The following is a 24,639-nucleotide window of genomic DNA, read 5'->3' as shown; positions in this document are numbered from 1 at the left end:
GCAGAGGCGGAAGCGAAGGGTTAGGTTTTAACTTGCTAATTTCACGTCTTTTTCGGGTTTTGCTGTAGCCACTAATTTATCCCATCAACCAGAACTCTCCTTTAAATTTCGTTTTTTACAGGGATTTGAACATGTTGTCAGATCTAAGATTGCTTGGTAAGTTATATCACCTGCTACAGAAATCTTTGCAAACTCTGTTCTCTTCTGAAACGAAAACTGAAATAAAGTCAGAAAAGAATCAGTTCCTGTCAATCGCATCATGAATCTATTTCTGTATTCTCTCCCAGGGCGAACGAAGAAGCTGTGAAGCAAATAGCTGCCTTGAAATTATCACACCAGAGAGAATTAGAGAAAATTATCTGTCAGAATGCTATCGAACATTCTGCTTCCCGAGTTGCAGAACTAAGCAGCAAGAGCTCTTCACAGGAGGTAAAGAGTGTGCAGTTGTTTGTGTTAGAAATGCAGTAGTGGAGGGATGTCTTCTTGCATCTACCACACAATCTATAAGTTAGAGGAATGTGTAACTAATTGCCAACATATTGATTTTTAATTGATTTCATTATTTATACATTTTTTAAGACAGATGCTTAAGTCATGGACATGACACACCTTCTCTAGGCAAACTGCGTATGAAGTTTAAACTTTTAATGAGCCATAATAATGTTTCGATATCTCACACAACGCTGCTGGAGCTTCATCACGCCATCTTTATATGGGAAAATACAGTGAAAGCCCTTTAGACGGCCTATATGTCCCTCATGGTGTTACCTGCAAGAATCCCCTATTTCATTAGTTATATGCAATCTGAGACAATTAAAATGTATCCTAACGTGCATGTTGCTTTGTTCTGCCCACGTTCTTGGAGTGACTGCATTCCATTGCCCTGGGGTCGTTGGTTCTTTGGGATTGGCTCACCTCGGGAACTCATCATTTAAATGAAAACGTTAGTCAAGCAGTTTACACGTAAGCCCACAGACTTGGTGTTCTGGTATTGCCACACATATCTTCCAATCTAAGAAAGGTGTCTCACAGTCAATAGCTGCATCTCTGGCGATGTTAAAGTTCTTTCCCAACATGTCGAAGGGTTCTGCTTTGAGGTGCCCTCTTTGCCTACTCCAGGATCGTTCATAAGGGGCCTGACCTAATACTGGAATCAGCCCTAAAGTGCTTACACCAACCAATAATAGCGCCCCAAGTGCTTGTGCAAACTACCTCTCTGTATTAAGTAGAGAAGACACCAAAGCCTAAGACATCAGCTAGTACAACCACTGCTTTTACTTGAAGTGTATTTGAGCCAACATGAATCAGGTACACCGGTCTGAAGGTTGGGTCCCAGAAAGAGACCTGGGTGCTGCGGGAAGAGTCCTAGTACCACCTGTAGGTTTTAATGAAGTGGATAGCAAATTTAAGGTTTGCAATAATAAATCTATATCTTCACAATCTTTTTTGACTGGCCTTCCTTCCAGAAGGCTAAACTATCTGATGGCATGCACATCTGTTTGTAGTCATAGTCAATTTTATTGTACGGTTATTTAAAACCTTTACAAACAAAAAAGCATTTGTGAATATTCGACAAAGTAAATAAAAACACGCAATAAGAGCAAACAGAGCTGAATTTAGGCTGATGGGATTCAGCTGAGTCGTATTTTGAAAAGCAGATACAAAAGCAATCAATACCACAGGACATAAATTTAGGAACAATGTGCAAAAAACAACTATTTGTACTAGAATGCACTTTTCTACCTAACGATAATATGCAGAGGCTGCCCTCTTATGAAGCCTTCGCCAAATGTCTCGGAGAAGTCCACAAACAAGCTGCTGAATTTTCCCAAAAGCATTATATGTGCGCCTTATAAATTCTAACAAAGCAACAATGCCTGGGCTTATCTCCTCTGACCACCTTCATGTGAGAAGAATGTTTTTGTTGGAATCTTATTAAGGAAAAGATATAAGCCTGACTTATTGCATTCACACGAAGAAAGAAAAAAGGTTAGGGTCTGCTAGGCGCTTCATCAATCACAACTTTTAGAATAAATGTAAACTTGTTCCAAAACCGCAATAATCCCACCAATGATTCATAAGCTGTATCTGAGATAGGATGCCTTACAGCTGTTGTGCTGAGCATAATATATGCTTCAGCAACCTACTTCTCCGCTTAAAAATAAACCACAGAGTAAAAAATACAGAATTGATAAACTTCTGCCTGCGTAGGAAGAAATCACAAGTTGCAGGCGTTAAAGTTTTAAACATTGATGAAAAATAATTCACGGCAGTATGACTTTCTGGTGATTTTGCATGTATTCTGAGTACCCCTTTTTAGGTCTCGCCTAGGCAGCGCGCATGCGCTGTCTCTCTGAGACATCTAGTAATCTATATGCAAGGGGAAACTCCGCCTATTGTTTGGTAATTTTTTGCCGCTTGCCATTAGTTAACTTTTTTTGTTTTTTTGTTAGCGGGTTTGTTATTGGGCCTTCACCCGATAGGTAACTTCCGGTTATTCCAGAAGCAGCACTGCCTAACTACAGTCTCCTTACGCTTACACGGCATATTTAAAATAGCGCCCATTAACATGTGCTCGCTAACTTACATAATGATTATACGCATGCGCCAAATGTTTGACGTGCGTGCATTTGGCTTGTGCAGTAAGTATGGCTCTTTCGCAGCTGCGTTGTTAATGTGAGCAGTGTTCATTACATAGTGCCTGCTACCCTAGATTTTGGGCTTCCCACTTGTGTAAATGGCATGTTTCCATTGCCAGTAGCTACACCCATGCACCAAAAGTTTGACGTACGTGCATGAGCCTTGTGCAGTAAGTATGGCTCTTTCACGGCTCCGTTGTTAATGAGAGCAGTGTTCATTACATAGCGCCTGCCGCCCTGGACTTGCGGCTCCCACCACTGTAAATGGCATGTTTCCATTGCCAGTAGGTGTGACTGTACTTTTCAGCAAGCCGCCCTCCCCACCTCAGTGCAATTTCTTTTCAGCCGAGTTCCGGATAATTCCTTTCCGTGTCTCCAGACTAGGCAATGAGAAGCATTCTGTGGTAAATGTGGTCATTTTAATCACGGGCCTTGTTTTCTCAAATGTAAAACAGAAGGGATGCGATAATAGGCGAAATGGTATTGCATTGAAAATGCATTTATGTAGCGCTTCGTACTGCTGACTCAATGTTGGGACACTTTCACATAAAGGGTAGCACGCTGCTCCATATGTTGATAGTTGTCATGCTGTTAAAATTGTATTTATATAGCGCTTACTACCCAGCCTATCCATTCAACAAAATACAGGAGGTACAGACTGCCCAAAAGAACTTAGTGCAGGACAGTGCTCTCCCCTTTCTACCCCCATAATTCCAAGGCACATTTCCTGGGTCAGTGCGTTGATGTATGACGTCCCCTGGTAGAGTGCATGTTTATATTTCTCCCCCTGTCCTCTCATAGTGTCCCCTTCATACTTTCCTCAGGTTGGTGCAACAAGACTTTGAGATGGGCAGCGCCTTCCCTGATACCTCACAGCCAAGGGTCGGGTGGAAGCTTGCAGTATGGGTAGCACCCGGGACACTACGACCCCCACGGCGCGACCATAGCATGGAAAGGCGATTACCCTGTTTGTGCCATAACAATTTCACCAACACAGCCTTCAGCGTCCCTCCCTCTCCAAACATCCACCCACTCTCTCTAAATTCCTTGAATTCCAGCATTCTCCTCTCTGTTTTGTATCTCTACGGTTTGTCCCCTCTTTTTGTCTGCCAAAATCACAAGCAGATACCTAAACATTCACTGCTTGTTCGTACCTCATAAACATTCACACACATAGTCCAACACTTTACACACACACACACACACACACCTACACGTACACACACACACACACCCCTCCACATTCCTCTTACACACATACAGACCCATGTTTCATAAGAGGGAAAACCCTCACAACCTTTACACACACCAACACACTACTTTTCTACATTACACTACACTGCTCACATATAAAAAAGCACAGCACTCATATGCACAGGCCACAGATTCTTCACAAGTAGACCTTTCCCACATACACCCATAACCTTCACACATACTTTCTCACCCGCCCCACAAACTTTCCGTCAGCCATCACACTCCAGATTGGGTTTCCTGAAGACACGGCGAAGGCCCAAAAATAATGTTGCTATATGAGTATACGGGCAAATACAGTCACAACTAAGGGGCATGATTCAATATTACAATGGCCATCCGTCCAATGATCTCATAATAGGGCTAAAAATCAAAGCAGACATCATCAAACAAAGGAACATTTTACAATGCTTTTTGCTACTGATTGCTTGTGTTGCAAAAGGGACAAATAGAACTGTTCTTTTCTCTTTCTTGAATATATGTGTTTGTGTTGGTAGTTATATAGCGCAAACTTAGCTCAAGAGCAACATAACAGTGAACAAGGGCATGCCCCCCTGGGAATGCAATGATTGGGAGAAGGTCAAATGTGGGCACTGTCAGGTCAGCAGTGGTGCTCTTTGAAGATGTGTGCTTTTTTTTTTTTTAAATGTAGCAGAGTTGGTACTGATAGGATATCAAAAAGCATTTACAATGCAATAGGTCTCGCATTTACGCAAGTTTAAGCTATTGCCATTGTAAATGACAAAGCCTTTTATTTATGTTTTAAAAACGAAAACAAAAATAAACAACATTGTTATTTGCAATATTTAATAGAGACGTCTAGCCGCAGATTCCTTAGAATAGCCCCAGGCGTCAGACTGGATCCAGAAAACTTTCTGCAGCAGCACCTCTGCGCGCCGTGGGCGGCGCCAAACAGCTTCATCCTGGCGTTGTCCACGGACGTGACGTCAGCAGAGCCATATATGACCCTCCCTGCACGCTGACGTCCATTTTTTCCTTTTCCCCGTCCCAAAGCGGATACTGGAAAACCAGCGGTTCCTCGACCTGTTTTTTGGGTCTTCTCGACGCCTTCGGCGTCCCGGAACAGTATGCGATGCCTTCGGGCTTTAAGGCATGTGAGACCTGTGCACGTCAGATGTCGGTAACGGACACACACGCCATCTGTATGTGGTGCCTCGGGGTGCACCACGACTCCAAAAAGTGCAACGATTTTCAGCGGATGAAACCAAAGTCCTTACGGGAACGTCATATGTAATTGCTGGCCACACAGCTGTACGGTCCTGCACCTTCGCGTCACTGCTCTCCCTATCGGGATCGAGCTCACTCCAGAGGTCGTTCCTGCAGGCGTCGTTCGGAGGCGGGAACACTCAAATGTAAGTCCAGGAGGTCTTCCTCCCATACCCGTGACACTGACACCTGCTCTTCTTGCTCCCTGCCAGGAACAGGCGTCCGGGAGGCGTCTCCTCCATACCCTGCTTTTCCGGGTGCCGGAGCAACACAAGGCCAGATGGAAGCTTATTCTGAAGCTCTCCTCTCTTACTTTGGGTCACCCCCTCTCCCTGGTGCGCCTTCGGGTCCCATGGAGGTGGAAGGCACTCATGTTGGGTCTTCGTCGGCGGATTCGTCCTCAGCACCGACTGTGTGCATCGACTCTGGTTCCGGAGCTGATACAACGCCGGCGGGACACGGCCCAGTGGGTCCTCCCAGTCGCTGTATAGCCCACCCCTTCAGTCTCCGCATAACCCTGAGCGGCTTCCTGCGCCGACGTCGAAGAAGGCGCTGAGCTCGACACCCTGTTCCCCACATGTTGCAGTGGGGTCAACGTTGGACGGCACCCTGAGTCCCACTTGGAGATAGTCGACGTCCAGAAAACTCCGGCTCGACGTCGGTCAACGCCGGTAGCGACGTCCACGTCTCCTCTTTTCAGGAGGTTAATATTCCACCCGACTCCTCGGACGTCGATGCGCCTCCCACGCAGCGTCGGTCGCCGCCGGTGCCTGCACTTATGCCTCCTCTTATGCCACACGCTGGCGCTCCTCTGGACTCCCCTGATCTGCGGCCGTTTCTGCCCATGGTGCAGGTACCTTGTGTGGCGTGGACTCCGGATCAGCCCCTGCTCCTCCACTTTTACTGTCTAGTGGACGGGTTAGTCTCCAGCCATCCCCTACAGATGGTTTATTGTCCTCTCCCCGGATGGCAACTGAGGCTAGTTCTGCCTACGCACAGGCTATTCACTGGGCGGCAGCTATTCTTTGTTTTCAGCCCACTGTGGTTTCTCTGCCTTCTGATCCTTTGTTGGATCTTCTCCATATGGAGCTGGATGAAGTGGAGTCTTTGCTGCCCCCTGGGGCGTCCTTGTTTGACATCATGCTGGGCACATGAGCGAGGCCTTCCTCTGGTGACTCTGTTGATCGGGCCATAGCTTGTCGACACCGTCCTGCCCCAAATGATCCGCTATGTCTGTCCCTTCACCCTAGGGCTCAGGGCCTAGTTGGTCAGGCGGCCTTCAACTTAGGCTTCCTCCGCCCTGCCTCTGTTGCCTCCCACCAGAGAGTCTAGGTGGTTAGACGCATGTGGTCGCCAGCTTTTCACCTCTGCCAGTTTTGGCATCTGCGCATGGAATATGGCTTGCGTGTTCGCACGTGCATCCTCTACCCTTTGGGACTTGGTTGAGGCTCTTCTACCTTAAATTCCAGAAGGCCAGCAGGTAGAATTAATCTGCCTTCTGCATGATCGCAGGGGAATGGCGCAACTTTCCCTCCACTCTTCTCTCGACGCCACTGACTCGGTGAGACGAGCTCTTGCTCGGTCTGTGGCTTTGCGCTGCCATGCTTGGCTGCGCGACAGTCGTTTCCCGGACAATGTTCGAGATGCTCTTAGGGATCTGCCTCTATATGGCATGGACCTTTTTGATAGCCACGCGGATTCAGTGTTCTCCCGCCTCATGTCAGGACAACTGTGACTCTTGTGGCACACCCTTTTTGCCTTATGAGTATTCTTTTATTCTGCATAGGCGATGTTGCCTTGTTGGTTTGATTTCATACATATCCCAGTTCTCTGCGTGGCACCCAGATAGTGTAGCAGGTGGTTCCGCCATCTCAGTATTCTTTACGTGCAGCCGGATGGCTGGTTCTGTCTTTCCTTTCAGTCCTCTAAATGTGTACTTTGCCCAAGAGGACTCCCCTTGCATGGGTTGACACTTACCCTATGTGGGGTATTTATAGGCTATTCAGTGGATGCCTTAGCCTTGGTACTTTTGCTCTTTATGGCTGCTCTTCATTTACCAGTCATTCACCGTAGGGCCCTTGTTTTGTTCAATTCAGGCGCTGTGCTCACCTCTGATGCCCTGTCCTTGTTTCGCTCCAGGGTACAACCACTGTGTGGCACGATTCTATATGTTGGTGTAACCTGGAAATGCACCCTGTTATACTTGCTGTCATAGGGTGTTTGCGTTGTTTCTTCCACTGCTGTGGTGCTGGGTCTCCCCTCCTCTTTAAGGGTTCGGGTGACAGTTTTTCGTGCTTCAGCCATTACTGGGTTTGCCTTTAACCCCTTCTGTGATCATGGTGGTCCCCGACCGTCATAGGTCACGGTGGGTGTGTGCGCACGACAGCCGGGGCCGTCCGAACCACGCCCAAGAATGGAATGTCAACCACCGCAGCAGAATTTGCGCAGCAGTCAAGGTATTAAAGGTGGCGGCTTCACCCTATACCTCTCTACTGCACATTGTCTTTTGCCCTCGTTTTCTGGGCACTTTCCCTTCAGGAGTTTTTTTTTTTTACACATTCCCTGCTGCTTTCGCACAAGTGTTTTCAACACTTCTGCTTGGGTTCTTGCTGTCACTACTCTCAAGGGAAGTGTTCTCTTTAGGAGCTTTTTGGTCCCCTGGAACATTCGGTTGGTCCTGCATGTTTCCGTCTGTCGTGTCTAGCGCCATCTCCTCCTCTATCTTACGGGGAACCGCTGCTTCTCCTGGACGAGGGGCTGTTGTAGCTTACTGGTCTGGACATTGTCTTTCCACCTCTGCTTCCTTTTGACTGTTGGTACTTTTCGCGTACCGTAGTCTTCTTGTGTGACGCTTCATTTTTTAGCGTATTTCTTTTGCCTCTATATCTGCTCTGTGCTGTTACACAGCAAAATCGTGCGGTCAACGTTTCTTCATTCACTGTCCATGGTCATTTACCCGGTCTGCTCGCCTCCGAGCTCTTAAATCGAGAACTGGATCGAGGTACGACGCCTGTTCGAGATTCTCGTCCTTCAGCTGTCCCCGCTCCTCATTCGACTCCGGCTCCGACGGAGTCGTCACCGAATCCGACTACTTAGATTCGTCTGGAGTGGTCGAGGCGCAGAGCTCAACACCTCATGGAGGAAAAGGAGTACGAAGATCCTGAAACAGAGGAAGGAGAGCTTCTGGATCAAGGGGACTGTTTTGAGAACCTACATAGTGCTAGTGGGCTGGAACTCTCTCCTGAGTGGGGTTTGCCATCAGTTTCTGATGCACCATCTAAGGACGTGGCACTCTACCATGTCGTCATTAAGAAGGCTGCGGAGCTGCTTAATCTGACTTTACCTACCGCTGAGTTCAAGCCTAACATCCTCACGGAGGTTTTGCATTTGCCCTCCTCTATTATAGAGCCTGCACTCCCTAACTAAGCCGATAATGGAGGTATGGAAGAGACCATTGACTGCTCCTGCGGTATCCAGGTCGGTGGCAAGACGTTATAGGGTGGCACCTGGTGACCCTGAGTTTCTGTCTTCACATCCTTCACCAGAAAGTCTGGTTGTGCAGGCCGCTTGGTCCAACAGGTCTGCAGGTTCTTTTCCACAGGTGATAGCAGACAAAGACTCTAAATAATTGCACAAGTCTGCAAAGAAGATTTTCTCCTCGGGTAGCATGGCTCTTAAATCAACCAATGCTACTTGCCTGCTAGGGAGATATATTCATGCATTGATGGACTCTGTGAAGCAGTTGTCAACTAAGCTTCCAGAGGAAGATCGAAAGAACTTCAATGAAGTAGTCTCTGATTCTCAGGCAGCGGCCCGCCAGGTTATTCAGAGTGGCATGGACACGACGGACTCTGTGGCCAAGATAAAGGGCTCTACTGTTGCCACGAGAAGAGCCGCATGGCTTAAGTCTTCTGAGTTTTCAGCAGATGTGCAGTCTACTCTAATGGACCTACCATTTGAAGGAACTGGCCTCTTTGGTAAAAAAGCGGATGTGGCGTTGGAGAGGTTCAAAGATAGCCGGGCGACTGCAAGATCTTTTGGCCTGCAGGCTAGAGGCTCTACCACCAGGAAGTTTAGGGGATTTGGTAGATCCACTTTTCGTCCCTTTAAATAAGGCCAGCAGCAGCAGCAGCAGAACCCATTGTATAAGTCATACAGAGGTAGACAAAAGAGTCGTGCTCGTGGGCGCCAAGCCTCCTCTTCCTCCTCTACTTCCTCCTCTAACAATCATCCCCCATCTGCAGCAGCAAAGCAGCCCTAGATCCGCCATTCCGGATCATGTGGTTCCAGTGGGGGGTCGGCTTACTCATTTTCTACGGGATATGGAATCGGTTACATCAGATCTTTGGGTTCTCAATCTCGTAGAAAATGGGTATGCACTTCCTTTTCAGGAGTTCCCTCCCAATTACCCTCCTTATCAAGGTTATTGTTCGGAGGACCACCTGCTTCTCCTGCAGGAAGAAGTCCTGGCACTGTTCAGAAAAGGTGCGATAGAGGTGGTTCCAGAGCAGGAAAGGCGTCAGGGGTGCTACTCCTGGTATTTACTCATCCCCAAGAAGGATGGCAGGTTACGTCCAATCCTGGACCTCAGGATTTTGAACCTCTTTCTCAAACAGGAGAAGTTCAAAATGCTCACACTTGCACAGGTTCTTCAAGTGCTGATGGAAGAAGACTGGATAGTGTCGCTCGACTTGCAGGCTGCGTATTTTCACATCCCCATTCTTAAATCGCACAGAAAGTATCTCCGTTTTACGGTGGGATTGCAACACTACCAGTTTGCGGTCCTTCTGTTTGGGCTTACTACTGCACCTCGAGTTTTCACCAAGGTGATGGCTGTTGTGGCTGCACATCTCAAGAGGTCGGGGATTCCAGTGTTCCTGTACCTGGACGATTGGCTGATCAAAGCGGAATCTCCAGAGACAGTGCTCCGTCATCTACAGGAGACAACTCAGTTGTTACACAGGTTGGGTTTTTCAATAAATGTACCCAAATCTCACCTGGTGCCCTCCCAGCACAACCTGTTCATTGGTGCGGTACTGGACACAACTGTGTGTCGTGCATTCCCTCCTCCTCAAAGGATTTGCAACATACAGGAAATGATTCCTTTATTCTTCAATGGAGCAGTTGTTCCAGTCCTGAAGGTTCTTCGCCTGCTCAGTCTGATGGCTTCTTGCATTCTATTGGTCAACCATGCAAGCTGGCACATGAGGGCACTCCAGTGGTGCCTCCCCAGGCAGTGATATCAGCACAACAGAGATCTCAGGGAGTCAGTCAGGATCTCCAGAGAGACTGCGGCGGATCTGTCTTGGTGGGGCGTGGAAGGCAATCTGTCTCAAGGAAAGCCTTTTCAACTACCTCCTCCGGTGGCCACGGTGATAACAGATGCATCCACTCTAGGGTGGGGTGCTCATCTGGGGGATCTGGAGGTCAAGGGTCTTTGGTCTCCAGAGGAAAGGTTGCTTCACATCAACCTACTAGAATTGCGGGCAATTCATCTGGCGCTCAAGGCCTTTCTCCCTTCCCTTTGCTGTCAGTCAGTTCAGGTACTGACGGACAATACGACCGCGATGTGGTATATCAACAAACAGGGAGGAGTGGGGTTGTGGTGTCTCTGCAGAGAGGCTCTGCGACTCTGGTCCTGAACCATCAGTTTTGTCTGATGGCAAATCATCTGGCCGGAGTTCTGAACGTACGTGCAGACAGTCTCAGTCGGCGGTTCTCGGCCGATCACGAGTGGAGGCTACACCCAGAGGTGGTTCGTCACGTCTTTTGGACGTGGGGAACTCCTCAGGTGGACCTGTTTGCCACTCGCGAGAATGCTCACTGCCCGTCATTCTGCAGTCTCCATTATCCGATGCAAGGAGCCTTGGGGGACACGTTTCAGTTGAGTTGGAGCTCACAACTCCTTTACGCATTTCCTCCCATACCTTTGATTCCTCGGGTTCTGAGGAAGATTCGCCAAGACCGGGCCCAAGTCATATTGATCGCCCCGGATTGGCCAAGAAGGGTGTGGTACACGGATCTTCTCCACCTCTCCTCTCACCCGCCGCTCCGTCTCCCTTTCAGGGCAGACCTCCTCTCTCAGATGGAGGGCAGATTCTACACCCCCACCTCCAGACATTACACCTTCATGCCTGGAAATTGAACGGGGCAACCTGAATTCTTTTTCTCTCCCTCACGATGTGATGGATGTCATTCTTTCTGCCAGACGTGACTCCACTAAGTCCATCTATTCTTATAGGTGGTCTAAATTTGTCTCGGTGTGGGGAGAGGGCTGTTGACCCTTTGAAGGCTCATTTGTCTCACATTTTACAGTTTGCTCTTTCTCTGGCGCAGCAAGGTTTTGCTGTTGCCACAGTCAAGGGTTACCTTTCTGCTTTATCTGCATTTCTCTGTTTGCCGAATCAGCCCTCTCTTTTTAAGTCTCCTGTGGTTTTGAGGTTTTTGAAGGGTCTTACTAATAAGTTCCCTCCTACACCTTTTATTGTTCCTCATTGGGATTTGAATCTTGTTTTAACCTATTTGATGGGTTCTCCCTTCGAACCCTTGCACAAGTGTCCCATGAGGCTTTTATCTTTTAATACGGTCTTCTTGGTTGCAATTACCTCGGCAAGGAGGGTAAGTGAGCTTCAAGCTCTTAGTTCCAAGCCCCCATTCTTGACTATGCATGCTGAAAGAATGGTACTCAGGACCAGGGCTGCTTTTCTCCCTAAGGTGGTAACTCCCTTCCATCTAGGACAAACTATTACCCTTCCTACCTTTTATCCTCCCCCTTACCCTTCCAAGGAGGAGGAGAGGCTTCATCGCTTGGACCCTAAGAGAGCAGTCAGTTTCTATCTCGATAGGACTAAAGACTATCGTATGGATTATCAGCTCTTCGTGGGTTTTGCTGGCTGCAAAAAGGGCAGAGCGGTTCACAAGCGCACACTTTCCAGATAGATAATCCTGTGCATCAAGATTTGCTACTCTCTGGCGGGTAAGGACCCTCCTGAGGGTATCCGAGCTCATTCAACTACAGCAAAGTCTGCAACATCCGCTTTGTCTAGAGGTGTTCCTGTTGAGGACATTCGCAGAGCTGTGATTTGGGCCTCCCTCCACACTTTCTCGAAGCACTACTGCTTAGATACCGAGGTGAGGAGGGATGGCCACTTTGCGCGCTCTGTCCTCCAAGATTTTCTGGTATAGCAGAGTGGACACCCTCCTCCGGGAGTGGGGACTGCTGTGGGACTCTATTCACAAGGTGAGGAATCCACAAGGCAGATGTATCTATCAGAAGAACAAGTTACTTACCTTTGGTAACGCTTTTTCTGGTAGATACAGTATCTGCCTGTGGATTCCTCACTGACGCACCCGCCTGCTATACTGGTATTTATGTATTCATATGCATGTTTATGTTTGAAATTTGTTTGATTTACAAACCTTAGCTACACACTGTGTGTGTGCAATTTTTAGGTTTTTATGTACTGTGTACAGTGTATATGTATATATCTTCCGTCATTGGTCCGTCAGGGTGCCTCGAAGGCACGGAAAAAAGGGCGGAACTGATGTCATCACGCCGACGTAGGCCTAATAAGGAGTCGGTGACGTCAGACGGAGTCGCGCGCGCTGCCGTGCTCCTATGACATCGTCCACGCCGGCGTACTACAAAGAATTTTCCGAACGTTGCTGACGCAGGGGGATATTCACAAGGTGAGGAATCCACAGGCAGATACTGTATCTACCAGAAAAAGCGTTACCGAAAGTAAGTAACTTGTTCGATTCTCCTATACCAACATGGATTATTTTTCAATACTCTCCATTACATGTATTTTCTTTTCATGATGTTGTTTTCATGTCTAATTATAGATTCATATCTAAAAACCCAATGTTAAAATACCCCCAACATCTATTACATACAATGTTTACCCAAGGGTATGTTTTATGTTAATCCTTCCTTGCATCCTCTATTTGGTATGATAATTGTATCAAATTTCATCATAAATCATTGTGTTTCAAACATTGGAAGGAAAAAGGTATTTTTTATGTGTATCATTTGGTCTCTCAAAGCTCCATTCTATCCTTTCCACAGTTGCAGGAGATATTTAGCCTCCCTGATTCCTGTCTACAATAATATAACCAACTATTTTGTGTACTTCAATCCTTTTTACTAAACAACAACTTTACGTCTGAAGTCACTCCACAATATTACTAATGATTCTACCCCAGAGCTTCCTTCATATATAAATCTCTGTCTTCCCCTTTACCCAAGAGGAATAAATCCTCTATCAAACTTTTATGGGAGAAAGATCTATCTCAACCATTATCTGTCCATCAGTGGAATCAATTGTGGCGTACAATTTTTAGTACCTTCAAAGCTGTCAATATTACACAAGGTTTACTTTTTGTATACAACAGAGCTGTTATTACACCCTCCTTCCTTCATAAAATTAACTCCTCTGTTTCTCCCTTATGCTGGTCATGTCTTTCCTCTGACTGTACTTTGACAAGTGAATTAATTTTGGAAAGCAATATATTAAAAATGTTTATTGATTTTTTTCATGTAATATTCCATTATCTATTCAAAATATTTGTTGGGGTACTTTATCTGCTGATTTTAATCATCTTTCTTCAAAGCCTGTTTTATTTGACCTTTTTATTGCTTTTGCTTCTAACGTTATACTAACTTTTTGCAAAAGATAACTCTAAATTATGTATATTGGTTTGGTGGAATCTTATTTGTGATGAACATAGAATATCTACTGTTTCATCTTCTTTGTTGTCTCAAAAAATTAAATCTGATTTACTTTGGTTATCATTTACTACTTTTCTATCTTCACACTTACCACCTTCCTAAAACCCATGGTTTTCTTTCTATTTCTTCTTGTTGTACTTTCTTCTTTTTGGTCTTTAATTTCCTCTCTCTTCCTTTTTGTAAAAGAAATTCATAAAACATAAACTATTATTACTGAATCATTTAGTTCTTCTCATTACTTGATTTGTATTTCATATCTATATGTTTTTAGGGGATTCTTCGTGCAAACAACTTTACTAACTCTGTAGTCTGTTTAACTTGTTATATTTTGTTTAACTATTGTAATGTTTACTATCTTTACTTTTCAATAAAAAATATTTAACAAAAAAAAAAATCTTTGAGGAACTGTTATCGCAAGTTGTATTCAGTTACAATTCTATTCCCAGAATAACTACTCAGAGTATCCCTAAATATTCCTAACTATCTGCGGATGAGTCCTTTGCAGGAAGACTACACAAAAAGTTTAATCAGCCTACCGTCTCCTGGGCTGATCTATTCACTGTTGCACCCCAGTTTAATTTGAGTCTGGCATGGAGGGAACAGAGGGGGGGATGTCAGCAACAGAATATTACAGTTGGCCTTCATTTTCAAACCAAGGCCACAGATTTTGTTGTCTCAATTGATGCCCCCATGAACTGTCATGGAGGAGCTTGTGAATGTAACTGTATCTTGGAGCTCAGTACGATTTATCAGGGGCCTTGAGATGTTACGTTTCAGTATCAGTACGTTTTCAGTGCTGATCCGGTGCCTTGTTCCCATTTTCTTTTGGACGAAGCGCCCAGGATGTGGACCTGGGCCATAGGCAATAGCATCTGACTAATAGCAGAACACCTGCTGTGTGTCAGGAACAACTGTGCTGACACACTCTGCAGACAGAATATCACAAGTGTGTACTGTACGGTAGTTTAGTCAAGATGTTTGCCGATGGGGCAAACCAAGTCTGGATCTGTTTGCGATAGAAAAGACAAGGTCTGGGCCATCCGGAAGTGACATCTGGGATTCTGAAGCTTCCAATGCTACCACGAGGCCTGACAGCATGGAGAGTTTTTGAAAATAACTGTGGATTCCCTCTGTGTATCCTGGACCTGTGGTCATTCGAAGTCCTTTACCATTAACGATTTAATCCGATTATCAGCTTTGGACCCGTTTTTACAGGTTTTTGTAAATTGGTGATCGATTGAGTGATGGTTAACAAAAACAAATATTTATGATTGTACCAGTTAGTGATTCACTTCAATGACTGAATGTATCAGTGGTTTTGCGCATCCCACATTACAGACTTGGGTAAACCTACTTTGATCTGAAGTCATCGAAAGACCAAACTTAATAACCCCTTCTAATAATTAAATAGACAGTTATTTTATTGAGCATTACAACCTGCAGGCATCCAAGTACTAGTGTATATATTTGTGTAAATAAATGTGAAAAAGGCTAGATGCAAATTTATTTTTTCCACAAAAATGTGGATGAGGGCAGTTAAAAGAAAAGAAAGTGGAAATAAATACAGATAGAACAGTAAACAAAAATAATCATAGCAGAAGCCTTGATTTTCAATTTGAAAGTGAACACTTTCAGTATTTTTGGGGGGTATTTAACTTTTCTTCCTGTGTCCCTTGTGACAGCACTTAGTGCCGAAGTACAGATGCTGAATTCGGTGAGAAGTCGAGCCCATCTTTCTCGTACGTTACTGGAGCCATAATAACCAATACAAATTATCCACATTAAACTCTTGCACAGTTGCTGGCCATACCTGACTGCGAAAGAAGTAAAGAACTCTGGTTAAATGTTGCCTTCGATCAACTCTTCCTCTGGAGGTGATGTGAGATTTTCTGGTACAAAGTGTAGTTGAACGTGCATCTGTTTCCTGCTGGAAAGTTCCTTAAACTGAAGGACACTTACAAGGCCCTGAGGCGAATCGCGGAGCAGGGGGATCTCCATCCTGCAGGATGCCCCCACTAATCCCAACATCAATGGATATGGCTGCAAATAGGGAGCACAGCAACAAAGCTTCTGGGTGCGGGATCACAGTGTTGTGATTATCCCGATTATACCGTGCCATCCACCCACCCGGTTTGGATTTCCTTTCCGGTGCAACGGAAATTACCTGCGAGTAACGGGTTCTGGCGCATCTGTCTGTTGCAGTGGCTCGGATCTGGATACAGCACTCTACTGCTGCGGACCCCATCTCGATCACGGCCGCACCGTCCAGCTTCCTTCACCTGAGGTGGGACATCAGAGAATTTGCGGTGCGGTGCTGCGGAGCCAACAAGAAATTCGGGGGACCGATGGAGGCACGCACCAATGCACTTGTGGTCAGCAACTAATTTAGCTTGCCTCTCTTAAACCGACAGAGCATCTCGACTTGTTGGAGCCTGGCGGCTCATCAAGAGGGAGACGCGCATTTCTGCCTCACGTCCTTTCCCCAGATACTGCCATTGTCTGAGCCTTCGACTATAACTGGTCCTGCCCATGTCATAGGCTGGTCTCATGCTCGGGACACAGGTGGGGTCCACTGGTGCTCCTGTTCACACCCTGGGTACAAAGTCACCAAACTACGCGGCGATCACGCAATGGAGTGCTCCTGCATTGGTTTAAAGACTGAAGTGGCTTCGGTGTCTCGGGCCTTAAACCCCCCTCCCCCTCTTTAATTTATCCTTTTTTTTAGATTTGATAGAGCTATTATATACCTGGTTTTAACACAAAGAATGAACTTAGCAGCACCAGACACAACATAGAAGAAAGACTGATTTGCAGAGAGTGGTAGAGTGGCAGCTATCTTGGAATGGTACTTCCTCTCTCTTTCACTATGCAAAAATACCTGCATAGACCTTACAAGCAAACCCTATTGCGCCCTACCTCTTCAGGCAAACTTATTAATCTGAGCCATTGTCTCTTACCAACCTCTATCCTCCATAAGGGCATGCCAGCACACTGACCACTTGCTTGTTTCCTCTCCGGTGATTGGACTTGCTCTAGCTAGGTTATTCTGCTTTATTGATCCATCTTCAGCAGAATCTGATGACCATTAATGAACTTCAGTCGATAAGCATGCATGATAGGTTTCTCTCAAGCCTTACTACTACTACCCTATTACGTTTTACTTTTACTTTTGCACCTGCCCGGTTGTGTTCCTAGTGCTTCTACCCTCCTCCGATCACTAGTACCCCTTCAACTATTTTCTATAGCAATCATCCCTAACTCCATCCTGGTATGCATTAGGTACACCCCTTAGCTTGTCTCCAACTCACGACCTCTCATATTTTTCCCAGATCCCCCTCCCCTCCATTCCCCACCTATCCCCACCTATCATTACCTTTGCCCCCACATTCTAAACTAGATATGGTTCTTCAAATAAGCATTGACCCAATATGGAGTTGTCAGGACGACATACATATACCATTAAATTCCCGCCAAATGTGACAAAAAAGCAACCAAATGTTTTAAACATAAACTTCTCAAATCACACCCTGAGACCTTGGGCTCGGATCCTTACTTCTCCATGAACAAAGGAGCTTTAACCAATGACATCATCTTTTACACGGAGAGAAGAGCTCAATGGAGGAAAGCCATCTTCTCTTTGCTCTCTATCTCTACTTCTAGAAAAACATCACTCGGTCTCAGGATTTCGATCTCACGGATATATATAGTGTAGCAGCAACAGTCACCATCCCCCCATCCCCATTACTTACAACAAATTCTAAAATAGTCTTGCTAACTCTGGCCAACACCATAGCTCCAGCACCCCCACACACCCATATGGTACTCGCCTCACCTCCTCCCTCTATCCCATCCCCTTCCTCCCCCTATAACCACCCCTCCTACCGGCTGCCCTACATAGGCCCATAATATTGCAACCCCATAAGCCCCACTCCTAGCCCTCACACTCGCCCCCTGACTAAATAGTAGGTACTTCACGAGATCTCACTCTCACTACAACAAATCAAAGCTGACCTCCAAAGCCTGCTTGTCCTTATCCTACAGTCATCCAAGGTCAGATGGCCTAATAGGGATTTGGTTACGAACTATCATAGTAATTATTCTCCAAACCCCCCGCCCCCCATGCAATCACCTTCTCCGAAGCTCCTGTACCCGAGATGGAGAACTTTACCCTACCCCAATGCGCCTTCTCAAACATTCTGATTGAGGTTATCGCCCAATGATATCCACTCTCTCCTCCGAACTTCTGCAACACACTCGCATTACATCGTGCCCTGATAACACAAATAGTAATACCCTAATCCAATCCATCCACTCTAATCCACACAGATTTCCAAGATCCAACCATAGAGAAATAAATAAACACAACCATATGTGAATCACCCTCACACAGGACTCCCCAGCTCTTGCTAAGCCCCATCTCAAATATATACTTCTAAATTGTAGATTGGCTTCAAGATATGCGGCGAACATAGCTGATCTTATACTCGCTCATAAACCCGACCTTCTACTCCTGACCAAAACCTGGTTAAAGGAATCATCCAGACCCATCCTCAATATTCTGGTCCCTCCAAACCATGATATCACTAGATTAGATAGAGCTAATAGACCTGGGGTGGCATTGCCCGCACCCATCGGAATAGTCTTACTGTGAAACAATCTCACTCACCGGTATTATCCTCTTCCGAATACCTTTGTATTGATATCACATGTAACATGAGGCCAGTTTTCACCTTGCATACGTTCTATCACCCTCCAGGTGCCAATATCACTTTCATTGAACAGTTTATGGATATCTTGACTATAAGCACAGGACAACAAGGCACCCAAATCTTCCTTGGAGATCTCAACCTACATCAGAATGACCTAAATGACTCTGCTGTAAACAGCCTCAAAGCGTTCTTACGGACCTCGATCTGAATCAAATCTGTAACAGCCCCACACATGATGAAGGTTCAATCTTAGATCTTGTCATTGCCAATGCAAAGTCCATTCAACTTGAATCAATCCTCCCTTGTGATTGGTCGGACCACCTCTTCATTATATTCCTCATTAATGAAGCTGTGAGACTAAACTCAGCTCAACCTAGGAAACCGAAAATCTGGAAAAGGAGCCTATAAAATGCGAACATCAATCTACTAACATCTCTCAGTGACAACCTCTTGCCTCCCCTTAATGACTTATCAGATGTACAGGGTGTAGGAGAGTAGGGTCTGCAATCCTATGATCACCCAGATTTTTTTGCTTTTGTTTCACTGGTTTACGACTTTCCCTGGCTGTGGGCCTGCCAATCAGACCCACAGCCTGGCTGTTCTCTTTCTAAATTACGATATGTACCCTAGGTGCATTTACCAATTGGTACTGGGCCACCTTATCAGACCCTGTAACTCAGGGCATAGGTGTACCCAGGGCCGCCAGGGGCTGCAGCATGTATTATGCCACCCTTGGCTGGCCTCCTAAATTTGACACAACTGGCTGCATGACAGCTGGGGCGAAGTCGTGTAATCACCCTTTGCTTTAGATATAGTAGCCCTATATCTAACCATACAATGGACACCCGAGTTCCTATCAGTCACTCCTATGGCAGGCCTTGACAATCCTGAAGGCAGAGTGCATGGGCTCGTGTGAACTGTGTTCTGGCCCGAGCCGAGCCGGTTGCAGCTTGCGGAGAAAAGACCCAATGGCTGTTCCATGATAACGCGTACCACATCGGTAACTTCGGTGTCGCGTTATCAAGACATGTCGAGTAAGGTGTCATACGAATCGGGGTGCTGCCCTCTCACCAACCCTGGCGACGAGGTTAGCATCCCGCCCTTCTAGAGGGACACGACATGTACGTAACTGTGAACCCCGGTTAAAGTTAACGAAAGCCTCAGCTCCACAAAATGGATGCTGCCACCACAGACACGAGTCTGACCTCCTGCTGCTGGGAGTCCTTCCAGCGAGGAGCGCTTGGACAAAGGGTTTCCTGTCGAGGGCGGTGTTCGCACCGTCCCAGACAGGGTTTGTGTATTCTGGGTAGGTAGGGCTTTTGCAAGAAGGTGACTGCGGAGTGGCACCCCGGTGCTCACTACGCATCTGCCGGTTAGAACCAGTTCCAGGGGCGACAGCCCTGGCCTGGGGAAAGTCCGGCAGGGGAGAGGGGTGTAACTACCCCCTTCCTGGTCCCACCCTTAGGGCAGGACCTAGTCATATACCCGCCCCTTTCTTTAGGATAAAGGCCGGAGCGGGGACCCTTCCAAATTAGATCATCTTTGAATCAAGAATACTTTCTACGAAAGGACTTCAAGACTCTTCTCAAGATTTCTCCCTTGTGGCTAAGGAGTAGTCACCCTGCATCAGCGGGCACCATCTAAGAACTCTGCGGTTTGCTGTAAGTCCTTCCTCAAGGAATCCGACGGCCCAGCTCGACGAGAACCGGCTTCCCTGGCACCTCTGACCTCTACCCACGTCATCAGCTCAGCTGTGATCTGTGGGTGCGACGAGACCTCGAGGGACCGGCCATCATCAGAACCTGCACGCTCTTAAAACCAGCACGACCATCGAGGTAACTCTCTGGTGAGTGCTCTGGGGTCCGAGAAGCCCTGACCCTGAGCCGCTCCAGCACCGAAGTGCAGTCTCCCAGCATCTCCACGATCTGCGTGGGGCCCTTCTGCTCGCTGCTCAGCACGTTGTCTGGTCACTAGCCGCTGGCTTGTGCCCTTCTGTGACGACATCCGAGAATCATCACTGCTGGTCTGGTTGCTCCAGACTGGCCCTTGCTTCCATCTTTGCGAGAAGCACCCCGGACCCTCCTGGTCCAACCAAGACGCCATCTTAGGCCCACCACGTGGCCCTGAGATCTGCCAAGGCTTGTTGCCCCATCCTGGGCCCAGCGACGCCGACAGCACCATCCTTCGTGGGACAGCTCGCACCTCCACCGTGGTCGCCGACAACGCCTCCTGGTCCGTGAGACTGCAGAGCCTAGCGTCGCCCACTCACCTGGTCGAGGTGACGGCCAACCGGTGCCTTCCTGGTACCCTCTGACTACTGGCTAGTAGTACGAACTTGGTCCCCTCTGCTTTCAGGTTTCATCAATCTCTGATCCAGGCTTGGATCCCTACGAACTATTCATCACTGGTCGCCGGCCAGCAACTCCTTTTCTTCCGGCTCCTGGCTCGTCAGCGAAGACCCCGACGCCTGTAAGACTTGTGCAGCCGCAGCCCTCGTGGCTAGGTAACTCGGCATTTCGGTGCCTGCATAGCCTCCTTACTCTAGGGTCCCGAGTCCCTCGCTTCCGACTTGCCTTAACCTTTCCGTGTCCTCGGACACTTGTTTAAACGTGCACTTGAAGTATTTGCTAAAGAGATTTGGTTGTGCTTAGTACCCTGTCCTCATAAAGAGTACAGGGCTGTTGTGATTCTTAATAAATATACTGTTTATTTTCATAACACTTGTGTGGTGTCCTTTCACTGGGTGTTCAAGGGGTACATGTGTGGTAAACAGCTAGCTTAACGCGCCCTCTCGAGTCTTTAGCCTTAGACTGCTCGTATCCACGCTACTAGGATAGCTGGTCTATAGGTTGACTTACAACCAAACACCATAAGGGTCGTTGGAACGATACATAGCGGTCGCTAGAATAGCGAACGTTGCATATCGGGCCAACTTCTCACACAGGGTCTTATAAACCACTACTTCAGTTCCATGACTGCGGTACTAGATTTGCTACAATGAAAATTATTTTCAACCAATGACTCATGGTACGATGGCAGCCTCAATTCGGATAGATGTACCTTAAGACGAATTGAACATCGGTGGAGAGCCTGCCTGTCCCTTGACCACCTTAAGCTTCTAAGAGCTACCGCTACTACTAAATATCAGAAAGTCTAAAGCAAACTTTTTTAGGAACCAGTTAGACCAAGATAAAAACCGACCAAAAAAACTATTCAAATTAGTTAAAGCACAATCAAATGGCCTATCAAATCCCCCCTCCCAAACTAAACCGAGCACATTACCTAGTTGTGAGGAATTTGCCTTCTCCTTTAGTGAGAAGACCGAAAACATGATGATTGACCTGCAGATGGATTTTGAGCATCATTCTTTCTTTCCCAGCAGCACCCTTGCTTCTCCTCTGGAAACCTTTACCATTTGCCCATCAAGACTCTACCCTCTAACTTCTTAAATGAGATCAAATCTTTGATACTGCAACTATGCACGAAGATTGTCAATGCCTCTCTGCTTCAAGGCATTATACCAGAAAACCCTAAATTGGGGCACGCGTCCCCCATCCTAAAAAACATCTGCGGGGGGGGGTGGCCAAGATGGCGGCCTGAAAGGACACAGACCCGCGAGGCTCCCCGGCCCTGAACCCAGTGTAGCCTGGCTATCTGCACGCAAATCCCCAAACACCGGCAAAACCTCACTGCTGACCGGCTGACCTGCACGGCCCGACTTTTGGCCCGCATCGGACAGCTGGAGGCCCTTCAGAGAGCGCCTTCCCGCTGGGGACCCGAGCTCCGCCCGTGCGCCGCGGTGACGTGGCGGCCAGGCACCGAGGAGGCTGACGCTGCGACCCGACTGTGTGGGCTTTGCCGCGGTTGGCGGCGGAACACAGAGCGACCGGGGGGGGGGGGGCGGGCGAGACCCCCTCTGTGACGGTGAGCCCCGGCGCAGAGCGAGCCGCGAGAGCAGGCGGCGAAGGTGCAGAGGCTTGCGCGCATCACATCGGGAAGCGCGTAACTTGAGGCCCCGGTCTGAGGCCTACAGTGCGCAAGTGGCGGATCATATTGGAGAACCAGGGCAGCGGCTGACCTTGTATAGCGGGCCCTACATCATTGCCCGGCCTTGGCGCAGCGGTAACGACCTCCACCGTGGATTGGCCCAGGGGAGCAGGCACCGAGAGTGCTGGAGCTGGCGCAGACAGCGGGGCCATTCGCGAAAATCTAGGCCCAGGCTTGGGGCCTACCACGCAGTGCAGACGGTCAGAAGACCGCAGCCTGCCGGGTCTTCCACTGAATTTCAGAGGCTTGGACTGCCCTGAGCTTGTAGCGGCCCGGGAAAGGGGCTAACGACAGCAAGGTGAGGAGGGGCACGGAGTAACCGGGGGTGCCCAGTGCCTGGTCATTGCACAGACTGCGTAAGCTCAGCAGGGAGAGCCCTAGGATTGGGGGGGAGAAGGCCCCCCTCGCGGAGTACTCCCCATTGGCAAGCCGCATACCACTTGGAGGGGTCCAGACAGCACCTTGACTTGCCTGACCACCTTCGGGAAGAACTACTGGTCACCACGAACCCGGCTGGCGAACAGAACAGGACGAGATGGCCAACACGGGGCGCAGGGGGGGCCGCACAATCACTGACAAGCTTGTCAAGAGCGCCCCCAAGGGAGACAAGAGCCCAGCCCCCCCTGCGACGGCGGCGGGCGCCCTCGGGCAGGAAGAGGGGGGAGCCCCTATCACCAAGGCCTTTCTGGAGTCCCTCTTTAACTCCCTGAGGGAAGACTTTCAAACCCTGAAGCAAGAACTAGCCAGGGAGCAACGCAAACTGCGTCGCAATGTACACGGCTTGGGAGAGAGAGTTGCGGTGGTGAAGGACTCGGACCAGACACGTAGCGAAGAAGTGAAGCTCCTGCAACAAGAAGTCCTCCGCCTCCGGGATCAACAGGTAGATCTCCAGGCGCACATGGAGGACCTTGAGAACCGCTCCTGGAGAAACAACATCCGAGTCCGGGGAGTACCATCTAAAGCGGAAGGGAACAGTGTGGCTGACTACCTGCAGGGGTTGTTCAGAGAAATTTAGGGCGAATCTCCAGACTTTGAAATCCGCATAGACCGGGCGCACAGAGTTGGCCTGGCTCGGCGTGCGCCTGCGCCCCCGCTGGCCATTTTAGCTTTTCTACCTGATTTCCCCTTGAAAGAGAGGATCCTGAAAGAAGCTCGGCAGAAACAACCCCTTCAGTTTCAGGGCCACCCGGTGGCCTTATACCAAGACCTTTCCGCCATCACTCTTCTAAAGCGGAAGGCCTTCCGGGTGGCCACAGCGTTCCTACGGGACAAAGGGATCCCCTACTCTTGGGGTCATCCCTTTTGGCTGATCTTTAAATGGAAGGGAACCTTGCAACAACTCCGTTCCCTCCGAGACACTTGCACACTGCTGGGAATCGACCCGGAGGAGGACGAACACGAGGGTAAAACATCGCCTCAACGCTCACAGAAAGGGCCCAAACAGCAATCCGCCAGCGCTCCCCCAAGGCGGAACTCAAACCGGACCAGACGACCATGGATCAGGAACAGGCGGCAGCCATACAGGATGTGGTCAAAGACACGGCGGCTGCGCCTTGAGACAGCACTGACGAGGGATTTGCACTCTTAGCTTTGTGTCAACACGGGCGAGGGGGGTGGGCGGGGGGGGGCCAACGGGGCCGCCACTGCCACACTACCCTCCACACGAATTCTCTACGGGCCTGAACTGAATTGATGGGCCTGAGACTGACTATGGTTTGCAATTGGGGATTCCTAGTTGGGGCTGGTAAGGAGGGGGGAGGGGGGTTGGCAGGGTGAGGGTTTGGGCTGGAACGGGTGTTTGGGGGGTTGGACGTTTTGGACTTCGGGGGAGGGGGAGCAGTGGGGGAGGAGGGGGTCGTCAGTTGGGGTTTGGTTTGGGGCGGGGGGAGGGGAGGGGTCAAGGGTGGGAACCAGTGTGCCGCGAGGGTTCAATGTGCAGACACCCTAGCTATACACACGCCTATTGTACCGAAAGATTATCAACCTCACATAGCACCTTTCATCCCTTCACTTTGAGATGACGGACTCCGTCTTG

At 48.2% G+C, this 24,639-nt stretch overlaps 1 protein-coding gene across 1 annotated transcript in view; it reads left to right on the top strand.

The window, feature by feature from the left end:
- CEP162 (centrosomal protein 162) overlaps positions 1–24,639 on the top strand; it is a 635,242-nt gene that overhangs the window by 514,445 nt on the left and 96,158 nt on the right. Inside the window, exon 15 of the mRNA XM_086926571.1 lies at positions 288–429. Coding sequence (XP_086782697.1) covers positions 288–429 — 142 coding nt within the window. The remainder of the gene's footprint in view (positions 1–287; positions 430–24,639) is intronic.

The sequence above is a fragment of the Lissotriton vulgaris genome, chromosome 6, assembly GCF_964263255.1.
Source record: "Lissotriton vulgaris chromosome 6, aLisVul1.2, whole genome shotgun sequence".
Taxonomy (NCBI): Eukaryota; Metazoa; Chordata; class Amphibia; order Caudata; family Salamandridae; genus Lissotriton; species Lissotriton vulgaris.
This window is presented reverse-complemented; position numbering and strand designations above follow the sequence as displayed.